The sequence below is a fragment of the Mirounga leonina genome, unplaced genomic scaffold (genome assembly GCF_011800145.1).
Source record: "Mirounga leonina isolate KUSES-001 unplaced genomic scaffold, KU_Mleo_1.0 Mir_151, whole genome shotgun sequence".
Classification (NCBI taxonomy): domain Eukaryota; kingdom Metazoa; phylum Chordata; class Mammalia; order Carnivora; family Phocidae; genus Mirounga; species Mirounga leonina.
Genome location: NW_023270377.1, coordinates 3,318,647 through 3,331,872, shown reverse-complemented (window position 1 = coordinate 3,331,872; position 13,226 = coordinate 3,318,647). Strand labels below are relative to the sequence as shown.

Genomic DNA, 13,226 nt, shown 5'->3' with positions numbered 1-13,226 from the left:
CTTTGCAGGGAAAGGCGTGTCCTAGAAAGTGGATTTTGCTGGCAGGGATGCTGTTCGATCCCGGTGAAGCCTCCAGCACCCTGCACCCCCAGCCCTGGGCAGTTCCCGCCTCTGGAGGGAGTGGGGCCTGGAAGGGTCTGCAGCTCAGAGGGTACCTCCCTGGAGGACCAAGGGTGGGCAGACTTCTGGGTACTGGGTGCTGGGAGAATCCTCGGCCTGACGTCTCCTCTGTGCCATCCCTGGTTCTCAGCTCTCCAAAGGGTCCTGGGGTCAGCCCTGACACCCAGCACTTCCAGCTGGGAGCCCGTGACTTCACCTACTCCCCACCGGGCCCTTTATCCCCATCCCAGGGCTGGGCTTCCTGCTGGTGTCTCAAAGCCTCTCAGACCTCATTGGTCCCAGGAACTGCTTCCTGAGCCCCCAGCTGGACCCTCCGGTGGCCCCAAGTCTCAGAGGCCATCAAGTGTCTCCCTCGGAAACAGGACCAGGAAAACCCCCGCACCGCATGCCCACGTGGGTCCTGTCCGGGGGCATCACGCTGTGCTCCACAGTTAGAGGTCGGAGGGCAGTCGTGGAGGAGGTCAGAAATTAATGTTTTCCCAGTAGGAAAGTCACTGGAAATGTGACGGATTATGAAGCCCACAATTCAACCCCAACGTGTGAGGAATAAGGACGGAATGAAAGCTTCAAGAACAAATTATCTTGTACTTACGGGTCCACCCTCGTCACCGGGATAACCTCGATAGCCATCTTCCCCGGGAATACCCTAGAACAGAGCAAATCAGTTCCTCAGTTAAGGCCCATAGTTTCCTTTGTTCCACATTCAAGTGTCTCCCCGACCCCCTTCCTTTGACAGAGCAGTGCCACCGATCAGCATGGCTTTAGCTGTCCCCTTGAACTTGGGCTTCTGCTCATTATTCCAGCGTAATTAATCCAGCGGGATCTTAAAGACTCTGATCTACTGAGAAATCCTGTCCGTTTCCTGTAACTTAGACGCATTTGCTAAGAATCCCTGTTGACCATCCACAGCAAGGTTGCTAGTGACGCCCACCGATTTTAACAGTATTTTATAAAACGAAGAACCAGATGCCCTCACCCCGAGGAAAGAGAGAAGGTGGCGGGCATCCAGCGCCCCTCGGGCCTCCTGTTGAGCCCCTGGGACTCTGCTGAGATCTAGCTCCAGGTGTAAGGGAAGGGCAAAGCCACCTTACCTTTGGCCCAATGCTGCCAAGGGGCCCACGGTCTCCCCTTTGTCCGGAGCATTTGCAGGGAACTCCGCAGCAAGCTTTCTCGGCAATGTTGTCCTACCAAAAGGAAAAGAAAGTTCAGGTCTCAACAATGTCTAGGGGAAAAAAAAAAAAAGCATAAATATGCCGTGAAGGTCAAAATCTGATGTGCGTGGATTTCGCAGTGAGAGATGAAGTTCTGCTCGCGCGGCATTCTCTCCGAGACTGGCTGAGCAGTCAGGACAGCGGTGGCGAGTCACAAATGGGAGCGCAAAGAGCGACCAAAGTTGGATTTTATTCACAGTGTCACCTCAGTCTGGGCCTTACTTCTACAAGTTTCCAACACACATCTTCAAATCTCAAAGGTTAAGCATAACTTACATAGTCTTAAACTCCAAAGAGCAAGACCTAAGAAACAAACTGCATACGGCCCGGACAGAAGGATCTCCAAAATGGAGATCCATACACCCTTCCTCACAGCCATGGTCAGGGCACAGATTATGGGGCCCGCCCGCAGGAGGCCTCGGGGACAGCCGCCGCGTGGGGGGCAGACACAAGTGGCCTGTGTCTTAGCCACCAGCACCACACTCTGGGTCACCAGTGGGGCCCACACTCAGCAGACACCCTCGACGTTCCCTTCCCATCCTAGCCCCTGGCTTGACGGGGAAGCGCACGCCCAAGAAACAGTTCCAACTGCTAAACTCATGGTGGTCCGATGCTTTTCTTGCGCTGGGCTTCTTAGAGTTTTCACTTTCTTCCATGTCCCGGATGCGTCAACTAACACGACCTCCTTCCACCCAGTAACAAAATAAAGTCCTAATTCCAGCCCCGGGAAGAAGGAACAGTCAATCTGTCCCACCGCCCACTCTTGCCTCCAGCAAACAATCCCTAAATTGACCACTCAGCCCCACATCCCCCGAAGGCCCGCCTCACTCCCACCCGGGAGCCGGCACCTCCAGCCGAGAGAGGCTGAACTCAAGCACTGGGAAGCCTCGGGGGGCACCTTTATTTGCTCCAGAGGAAACTAGGAGAGAAGGCAATGGAGATGCATCTCGGCCCAGAAAGGGTCTTTCTTTTCCTGCATAGCCTTGTTTTCGCGTGCAAGCTTTCTGATGCTTACAACACTGTTTCCTGTTTGGGGACAGTCTGATGTTTTGCCTTTGCGGCAATCTTATGAAGGGCAAGACGCTCACGAAAGGGAGCAGAGGAAACCACCAGCAGCCTGCCTAGAGACCCACCGTCCCCCTGGCTGTTTTCCCAGCTCTTGGATACCTCCGTTTCCAGGACTCACGCTGGGGGTGGCAACAAGGCAGGTCCCTCCCAAGTGAATTAAATTAACTGAATTTTGAATTACCCATCCAAAGAGCCCCTCTGCCACTCATCTGGCAAAAAAAAAAAACCTTGATTATCTTAAGATGACAAAGAATTTGGTATCCGGACCGGTTTGTGGGTAGAGACATAAAAACTCACGAGCTGCTCTGCTAGCTCATAATCGAGGTCCAGCAAGTTGAGCTGCAGCGGCCTGTTGTACAGGAAGCCTCGCCCGAACTCCAGCTGCATCAGTTGCTCCAAGTTGGCTACGCGCTCCAGGCCCACCAGGATCAGAGCCTGGACCCCTGCAAGGAGAGACATCCACCGTGGCTCGCCCGGCCTTCCAAACCACAACCTCGTCGCCCTCCTGACTTTTTATTTTAAAAGAAAACTTCAGTGTAAAATGTGGCTTTTACCTGAAACGTATGGACTCAAACTAGTTAGCTACCCTGAAGAGTTAACATACTGGAACCTTGGACGCCTCTGGGCAACCGTTCCAGTCGTAGAACTAAGCTGATCAGGAGAAACACAGGAAGTGACATCACGAAACATATTCATACATAAATTCGTAAACTCTGGCCTGACCGGACAGAACACAGGGATGCTGTGGAAAGAGCTGCAAGGCCCCACCCCCAAAACTAGATTAACAAGTCTCGTCTTCTTGCTCAGGAAAAGCCAGCTAAGAAATAGAACATCCTCATGGTAAATTTTGCTTCTCTAAGCTTCTGGTGTTGGCATTCGCTTTCTGATAGTCAGTGCTACAAACTCCAAAGCAGACAGTCAGATATTATATAATAGGCATCCCTGTTTATCTAATCACCTTAAATTTGGAAAACGTGTGTTCACTATTTGTTTGTCTAATGAGCATCTTTTTGCTTAAAATGGTATTTTTGAGCTGTGATCAAAGTGTCATGTTCTTTTGCAAAAGCATCATGCTTTCTAGATGTTCTGCCGCCTGAATGAGTCTGAGAACCTGAGTCCTGTGTCAGGACTTGGTGATAAAGCCATCTGTGGTATGAGGGGAACTCTGACAGCCCCAGGCAGGTGACAGAGGGCCAGACTGTGGGGAGGAACCCCCGAGGGTCCCCCAGAGGACTCCTGGCTCTCACCCAAGCCAACTTCTCACGTTTAGAAAACCCACAACCCACCTTCTTGTCGGAGTTCCTCAGACGCCTTTTGTAAATCAGCCAGACTTCCATCCACTCCATCCGTAAAATGAATGACCACCTGAAAATAAAGGATCAGTCAAACCCCAGCCACAATTAGAAAGAAACATTACAGACTTCCAGAGGGGAGACTGGACCATTCAAACCCTCCATCTTACAGTTGAGGACACTGGGGCCAACGCTGAGAAACGATCATCCCCCGGGCATAGCTCTTTGATACCGTGCAATAAATGAGGGATAAAATAAATGAGTCTATTGTGGTGCTTGGTTAACTTACAAAATCACAATAAAAATAAAGACAGTTTATCTCATTTTCCTATTTATGTGATATAGTTTCTAGAAATTGTGTGTGTGTGTGTATGTTTGTTATGGGCTGAACTATGTCCCTCCAAATATCATATGTTGATGCCTTAGCCTTCAGTACCTCAGAGTATTACTGTATTTGGTGATAGGGCTTTTAAAGGGTCCTTAAATTTAGGGAGATCATTGGGGTGGGCTCTCATCCAGTGTGACTCGTCTCCTTCTAAGAAGAGGAGATTGGGACACAGACACACAGAGGGAAGACCGTACGGAGACCGAAGGAGAAGGTGGCCTTCTGGAGGCCAAGGACAGAGGCCTCCGAAGACCAACCCAGCAGACACTCTGATCTCAGACTTGCAGCGTCTCCTGGATTGTGAGAATAAATTTCTGTTGTTTCAGCCGTCCAGTCTGTGTAATCTGTTACGGCATCTGAGCAGACTAGTAGTGTGTGTGTGTGTTCACATTATATCTATATATGTATACGTGTATGTATCTATACATCACACTGAGAGAAAGAGAGAGAAACAGAGCATGATGTCCTTAATGGATAGGACTACAATTAAACATGAATTAATCATCACTTCAACTCAGTCAATCTTAATTACTGATTTCCAGGAATTTTTTTTAGAGTATAAGTAAAACTACTGAAATGAGGCAGATAATACATTTCAGACTATTGTGATCAGTTGACGACAAAGCACCTCCATGATCAGGCACTGCCAACCCCGTCAAACATGAAGAGTGTTTATAGATGAAGAACACTTTGGGGAAAGGGGCATCTGGACATAGAGGTGTCCCTCCTGACCAACAGAAGTCCAGAAACTGCACAGGAAGCTGGAAGAAGGAGGCACCCACGCTCACCTTTACACTCTCTGGTGAGGACTGTCTGAACTTGTTCTGATAGACCTTCAGTGCGTCCGCAGTGAGGACATAGGGCTGCTGGCTACGCATGTTCCGGAACTTCTCAAACAGCTCCGGCTGGTACTCGGCAAAGTCAAAGGCCTCCACAGGACCTGAGGGCGTGCTGGCCACCACCGACACTCGCACGGTGGGCATCTGGTCCCCGCTGCAGCTGATTCTTTGCATCTGGCTGATTCTATTCAAAACGGCGTCCACCTTGGACTCAAGGCCCTTCTGGGTCACAAATACGTTCTGGTCTCTTGATCCATCAAACCCCAGAATCACATCCAGATTACAGGCTGCAAAAGCAAAGTAGGCAATGAGCTCTAAGTCAAGGTGGCCGAAATGAGTCTAATACACAGGCACAGCCCCAGGACGGGTACCGGGCATCAAGCTCAAGGGCAAAACGAGATCCTTATGTGTGAGCTTTGAGAAGCAATCCGTCTGCCTCTCAGGGAACACCAGTGCTGACTCTTAGGAACTGAGAGTGTAGGTCATTTTAATGGGTTTGCTTTTCTGGGGTGTTAATCAATTTTGGCCTGCTATCCAGTCGGTGTTCACGTACATCCCCAGATTGTGCTTTAAATTAAATGCACTTGAGAACTCAGATACTCTGATCTCAAATAGTTGATCTAATAAAACCTATAAACACAAACAGGTATCAATAAGTCTGAATTATTTGGGAGATCCAGGAATAGAGGGAAAAAGCAAATCTTAGAAGAACAACAAAATACAGACTTCCAGCCTTACCCTGAAAGATGATAATGTAGCTTTGTCGATAACAGGGGCCAGGTGGTTGCCAGGACCCAACCCACCTGGATATAGGGAAAATGGCTAAAGAAGCCAAAGGCTCAAGGAAGCCATGGGCCAGCACCAGGCACCTAAATAACTCAACAAGTCCTAAACATTGGCATGACAGAATGAAAATGTACACATAAAGGGGATCGGTTACCTTTGGAAATATCAGTCACACCCGGACATAAGGTCTCATGCATTGCATCATGCAGAGTTTCCAGAACTTGCTCGCTCAATTCAGACAGCTCCTGAACATTCCCCACTCGGAACGCTGTAGCACTGTTGGACGCTATTTTCCCAACCTCCTCTGAGTCGATGTTCTTCACGCCGACGGCAAACACTTTGACACCCTTCTGGGTGAGTGCCAGGCTGGCCTCCTGGGCATCCTCCACTGACTTTCCACCCGTGATCACAAATGCTATCTGAGGGACCCTCTGATCCAGGCGGCTGCCTGCCTCTGGCACGAAGTGATTCTGCCGCAGGTGCTCGATGCCCACCTTGGTGTTTGCATGTCTCCCCCCTTTGTAGACCACTTTGTTGATGGCGTCAATAATCTGCTCCTTGGTGGAAAAGTCCTTCAGGAAGAACTCATCAGTGGGGTCAGAGTTGTACTGGACCAGCCCCACCTGGATGGAGTCACCCCCCTCATACAGCGTGTCCACAATTTCAGACACGAAACGGAGCACTTCCTGGAAACTGTCCCTCCTGAAATTGATGGAGCCATCCAACAGGAACACAACATCTGCTTTCTTTTTCTCTAAAAATGATTAAAATGGAAATGAGGAGAAATTTGGTTTCCATATCCATACCAAATATACAAAGTGTAAAGTAAATGGAATAAGACATTCCTGGAGCTTATTCACAGTAAACACATTTGCTTTATTCCATGCCTCTATAGTTCCCAAATTCATAGCCTCTATTATGCTAAAGACAAGAAGATAAATGATAAATCATCTGAATAAGAAGATAGGAGGCAGAAGGACTCAGGGAAACTGAGAACTGAGTCTGATTATCCCATGCAAAATGGTATCCTGTCACAGATTCAACTGTCCATAAACTCAGATGTTTTAGGAAATGCCACTAACCACTTTCCTTCTGGCCAAAAATAAACAATGATGTCTGACAGGAGTCGAGGGGATGTACTAGAGGCAGATCAAAAAAGGGCTGGGAGAAACAGATTGGAAAATGGGAAGCAGACTCCATACACCTGTGGAGGATTGCCTGCCAACATGCTAAGAGCTTCAGGGAAGCCTGCCAAAAATCAAGGGCATTTGGGGGTACTTTCCTAATTATAATCAAGCCATCAAGACTGGAGTAAAAGAGGGGCATCCACTAGCCAACCTCAAAAGATTCTGTCCTATTCTGAGAGCCAATGAATCTGTGGCTAATCCTCAATGCACCTTCATAGAACTTTTCAATGGGTCTCTGACTAGCCTTAGAGAAGCCTCATGGAAGAATCATTGGCCATGTTTTCTGGGATATGTTTCCTTCTACAGTTCAACTGAATCATTTTTCCAGTGTTTGGTTTTTACTTATATGTGCAGCCACAACCCTAACAGATGAAAATTATTAAAATAAATGCTAATTATATTTTTCAATTAAAAGGTAATTGATGACATGCTCTGTAGTTACAGGTCCCATGGATCGTACCTGGCCGTGAGGGAGAAGGTATGTCCACTCCTGGAGGTGCAGGTGTGACCCCGGAGGGTCGAAAGGCATGCATGACCCTGTCTTCTATGCTGGGGAGCTCTCTGAACTCTCGCACCGTGAATATCAGCCTGGGGTCGTTGGTGATGGTCTGTAGCTCTGTTCTGTCTATATTTCGGTCTCCCACTCCTAAACTCACAATCCCTGAGGAGCTAATCACCTGCGAAAACCTGGAAATATCATCCTGTGATTTTCCACCCAGAAAGAGAACCAGGTGTTGGGGCACCCCGTCTTCTATCCGGCTCCCAGCAGACTTGACAAAGAGGTTTCTTGCCACAAATTCCAGAGCTTTGCCAGCGTTCAGTGGGGACCCCCCTCTGAACCTCAGGCGACGTAAGGCATCGAGCACAGCAGCCTGGGATTTATGGGTCTTCAGGAAGAATTCTGGGAAGACCTCATTGCTGAACTGTGCAACCCCAATCCTCACTTTATTGGGGCCAATGTTGAGTCTGCGGACGATCTTGATAATAAAGTCCCGAATATGTGCAACGTCATCAGGCTCGATGCTGTCAGAGGTATCAATTAGGAAGACAATGTCTGCAGCATCACTCTCAATAGCTGTGCATAGAAAGAAAAGAAAAGGAAAACTCAGTACATGACTGGTTATTTATCTGGTTTTGTTTCTGCTTTCATTTCTGAACTTTGCCTTATGTTGCACCACAATATTAATTAACATTAAAATTATAAGCTGATGTACATGCGTTTATCTCTTGAGCTTTTTAAAATTAATCTCTAAAAATTGGGCCTTTTTCACCAAAACAATTTCTGCTTTTTGAATTATTGGAAGTTCTCCAAAACTTTCTCTAAGTTTACTCTATTTTAATTTTGGCTTTGCGGTCTGGGTTACAACTAGTTTTAAAAAATGTAAACAGTATTTAGAAACTGGATTATCAGAATCTACAGAATCACGAGCTGTTACTACCTGAAGGGATCAAGATCACCCGGAACAACATCTTTGGTATACAAGAAGAGAGAGACAAATGAGGTTAAATGTCCTCTCTGTTCGAGGCCACCACTTAAATAGTGATGGGTGAAGAATGCCAACTCTCTCCCACTCTGCCACAACAGGTCACCAGGTGTTTGACTCATGGGATTTCCTCCTGCCCACATACCCCTAGCATTTATAAAAATTTTTTTTTGTTTTCATTGTTATTTTCCCTATTTTCTTTATATGAATCCATTTTTAAATACAAAATTAATCAAAAAGTCCTGGGAAAGATGAGCCACGTTTTCCTTTTAGTTAGAATTCTAGGTCCTTCTTGGATGCCATTTTATTGAGCTACTCATACATTGCCACTCAACAAATTCAGCCTCTTTTGCCTCATAAATCAGTAGGCTACTTATAATGGAAACATAGCACAGCAAAAGCTGAACAAGTCATGGAATTTAGCCATCAATATTGAGAAAGAGAAAAGCTGGCCCAGTACACACAGCCAGGCTTTGGGTTCTCCTGTAGAACACATTAAGATTTCACAGAACACAAACATCAGAGTCCTGAGTACACACTGACAAAAAGAAGACAAAAATAACCAAACACCTGCCATCCTGGCTAATAGGAATGCCTGCTGCCTCTTTACCAATTATAGCTTTAGCTCTAAGTGTAGAAAGATACCTAATCACAGAATTATTTTCATTTCTTGACAATATCCGATCCAGGCCAAACTGCCATTTGGCAGCCTTCCACAAAATTGCTTACCATGAGCTCAAATCCTATCCTAAATCCTTTCTAACACCCTCTTACTGAGATGCTCCATGGTTCCCCATCATGTGCATCCTCCCTCCTTGCAATGAGCAAAGGACATAACTAGTTCAATATCAGGTGTCCCTTTATTTTATTTTAACTTATCATGAATACCATGGATCTATGAACTTGTTATTTTTTTATATTAAAAAAAAAATACTCAGAGAACAACAACAAATACCCCATCTTACCTGGAGAAGGATAGCGAGTGCTGGCCAGGATCTTCTGTATCTGCTCTGAAGTTAGGGTTGTGATGGGGGTCAGTAGTTTCTGCTCCAGGCTGGGCAGCTCCCGGAATGTGCTCACTGAGAACACATATTCAGGGCTCAGAGAGATCTTAACCAACTCTTCCTGGTCTGCATTCCTTGCAATGGTAAATGGTGCCACACCAGACTGCTTGAGCTCGGCTGCAGAATCGTCTACCACATCATCAGACTTCCCAGATGAAATGAGGACCAGGAACTGAGGGACCCCCTCTTCAATCCGGCTCCCCAGTGGCCTCTTGAAGATATTCCTTGACACGTACTCCAGGGCACCACCAATGTTGATCTGCCTCCCACCTTTGGGCCTCAGCCGCCTCACTGCATTCTGCACTTCATCCTTACTGGAATGGGCATTCAGCAGGAATTCCACCCTGGGATCCTCGCTGAACTGGATGACTGCCACCCGAGTCGTGTCGAAGCCCACGTCCAGGTAGTCAACCAGCCTCTCAATGAGGGCGCGGATGTACTGAAATTCAGGACCAGCACTTTGGGACCCATCAATGAGAAAGACCACATCCTTCTTGCTTCCAACACCTGTGAATCACATGTTATCATGGGCTTCACCTTTGCTGGCACCAAATTCTTAGTGTTAATGAACCACCTCCCAGTTTGTCTTGGAATCACCACCTGACAGACAAAATATCCTCATTCTGACTCTTCTAGTTAAAATACAAGTCCCAGGAGTGAATTCTGGCATTACAGTGGATTACAAGTCTGGGGGAAGAGAAGGAACCAGCAAAAGACAAAGAAGAGTAACTCTGAGGGAGGCAGAGAGTAGACACACAAGAGCCATGTCTAGACCACATAGGGATGGTGTTTCAGGAAGGAGATGATCTCAACTGTGACATGCATCAGCTTCTTATGGACCAAGCAAGATGACATCTGAGAATTGATCATGGAGGGACCTTGACAAGAGCTATTTCTGTGGAATGGTGAGAGTGAAAGACAGATCAGGGTGGATTCAGAAGGGAATTGTAAAGATTTAGAGAACTCTTTAAAAGGGAGATGGGAGCATGACTGGAGGGGGGAAGCAGGCATCGAGAGTCTTTAAGAAAGAAGAAAAAGTGATGTGTTTGTATTGTGAAGGGAATCATCCTTCCTTTCCTCAGTGGAGAAGCAATGAGGCAGGAGAGAGAATGGTGAATGGCACCCTTGCGTAGGTGAGAGGGGCAGGTGCCCAGGAGGCAGAGACCGCTCACCTGGGAACAGGTGGGGGCTGAGATATGGACAGCGGTGCTGGGAAGAAGGAGAGTGTAAAGGAAACAAGACAGGAACAAGGCAAAGGTAGAAAATAGTTATTTTGAAGAGTCAGACAGCAAATATGTTGTAGAAACATATGCTTGTATTTAAAATAAAGAAGAAGCATATGCACTATGACAAGATTTCCAAACTGCATTCTTGAGAACCCTGGTACCTCAGGATGCACCATATAAAAGGACCCTGCAATCAAATAAATTTTGGAAATGTGGCATTCTCTTATTGAATTGTAGATGTGCAATACACATCAATTGGTGTGGGGGACTTCTTTTGCTTTGTTTATCCCACTGTTTCCCAGATTTATTTGATCACAAACCCTTTAGAGCATTCCATAGAAGCCTGTGGGGCATGCTGTACTCTGTCCCAGACACCAGCAAGGAAAAGCCAGTCCTTCTCAACTGTACCATGTCAGTCACCCTCACCTCCTTCGTTCACCCAAAGGGTACCATATCCAACATCTGACCTTTTTCTCATTTGCTTCTACTTTTCCCTTCCTTTTGTTCCCCTCTGCCTTTCCTTTTTTTCCCTCTCCACACCGTGAGGCTTCAGAGGGCACTCTGTAGAATGGAAGCCACAAGGGAGCAAGGATGCTGCTGCCTATTCACTACTGTGACCCTCCCCACCGGAGTGCCCAGGGCGGGCAGGCCCTCGGTGCTACTGTGAAAGGGATGGATGTATCTCAGCCCCCTTCATTCTCAGCAGCCAGGCTCCCACTGTTTCTAGCTTATTGTAACCAGGCCCACAAAAGGGAAACAGGAAAGATGAAATAGAATGAACTACAGTATAAGAGCAAGGTGGACTCCTGCCAATTAAGACATTTACTTCTCAGCACCAGCCACATTCAAAAGCAATCATCACACTTTGGCTCTGGAAATACCAATATTTCAGAGACTGTGCCCCAGCTTGGGGGACCCTGTGGTCAATTTCCCTCCCTTATCACAGAAGGCTGCCAGCTGGACCTGCCAGGGGCAGCTTAGAATTGATATTGAGCTGGTGCCACCAATGAGATGGTCCCATCCCTTCCGATATTATGCAGAAGCCTCTACACAGACTCAGGGATCCGCACTAAAGCCGAGCACATGCACCTCTTTGAAAATTTAATTTGGCCCAAAATATTGAATCATAGCATGTCCCCAGGCCTCTGCCACTGCTGGCCACTGAGACCAAAGGCACATGGCCCCTAATTCTTCATGAAAGGCCAGTTTTCACCCCACAAGTGTGAAGATATGGTAGAGAAAACCAACAAAGAACACTTCTGAGCCCACAGTCCGAATAAGTAGCCCCAGAGGTTTCTAGGAACAATGACCCAAGGACTCCCTTCCTTACCTGGGCTCGTTGGGAGGAGCAAAACTGGCTGCAACCTGCTTAGCTCTTCCCGGCTGAGCTGGATGACTCTGTTGGAGATCACCTGCTGGATGGTCCCCAGCTGCTGGAAGGTGGGAATGGCCACGGCAAAGTCGGGGATGAAGGAGATGGTCTGCATCTCCGTGATGTCAGCATTCCCAATGCCGATGCCAATGGGTACTGCCCCTCCCCTCTTCAGGACCACTGAGGGGCCCCTCACATCATCCCCAGACCTGTCCGCTGTCAGGACGATCAGCAGCTGGGGTACACCTTCTGTTATCCTGCTTCCGGCAGAGCTGATCAGAATATTCCTCAGGACAAAGTCCAGGGCAGCCCCAGTGTTGGGGGTTGGCCCTCCCAGTAGGGTCAGCCTGCGTACGGCGTTGACCACACTCTGCTGGTCCATGTAGGAATTCAGGTAGAACTCGGGTCTGTTCCGGTCACTGTACTGCACCAGAGCCACACGAACCCGGTCCGGGCCCACATCCAGGCTCTCCACCACTCTCTGGACAAATTCTTTCAGCAGAGGGAAGCCGCTCCTGACGCCCTCAGAGCCATCAATCAGAAACACCACATCCTTTTCACCTGAAACTGGGAGGGAGACAGCCTCAATGACACATGTGACCCAAAGGGGACCATCTGCTATGGGTCGAGGTTGGACTGAATAGTGGCCCCACACAGGTATCCAATTCAGAATCCCCAGAACTTGTGGAGGGGACTTTGCAGGTACAATTACATGAAGTGTTTGGGGGATGAGGAAATTATCCTGGATTATCCGGGTAGGCCCAGTATAATCAATCATGTGTCCTTCTAAGAGGGAGATAAGACGATGAGAGGCCAAGGAAGAGCTCTGAGGGAGGAGGCAGAGGCCAGAGAAGAGAGAAGATGCTCTGTTGCTGCTTTGCAGATGCAGGAAGGGGCCCCAAGCCAAGGAGTGCAGGCCGAACAAGACAAGGGAATGCATAATGCACGAGAACCTCCAAAAGGAGTGCAATCTGGTTGACACCTTGCTTTTAGCCCAGTGGAACTGGTTTTGGATTGCTGACCTCTAAAACTGGAAGACAATGAATCCATTTTGTCTTAAGCCACTAAATTTATGGCAATTTGCTACAGAAATAGAAAATGAATGCAGCAATATAGATAAATAGATGATAGATAGATAGATAGATGATAGATAGATAGATAGATAGATAGATAGATAGATAGATAGATAGAT

The 13,226-nt window shown here is 47.6% G+C and overlaps 1 protein-coding gene across 7 annotated transcripts in view; it reads right to left on the bottom strand.

Annotated features, from left to right (window-relative positions):
- COL6A3 (collagen type VI alpha 3 chain) overlaps positions 1–13,226 on the bottom strand; it is a 78,444-nt gene that overhangs the window by 33,476 nt on the left and 31,742 nt on the right. For all 7 annotated transcript variants that reach the window (XM_035006777.1, XM_035006778.1, XM_035006779.1 and 4 more), the window contains 9 exons: positions 11,993–12,601; positions 9,338–9,943; positions 7,349–7,963; positions 5,856–6,455; positions 4,865–5,202; positions 3,686–3,764; positions 2,697–2,842; positions 1,212–1,304; positions 713–766 (listed from right to left, as the gene is read on the bottom strand). In XM_035006777.1, coding sequence (XP_034862668.1) covers positions 713–766; positions 1,212–1,304; positions 2,697–2,842; positions 3,686–3,764; positions 4,865–5,202; positions 5,856–6,455; positions 7,349–7,963; positions 9,338–9,943; positions 11,993–12,601 — 3,140 coding nt within the window. The remainder of the gene's footprint in view (positions 1–712; positions 767–1,211; positions 1,305–2,696; positions 2,843–3,685; positions 3,765–4,864; positions 5,203–5,855; positions 6,456–7,348; positions 7,964–9,337; positions 9,944–11,992; positions 12,602–13,226) is intronic.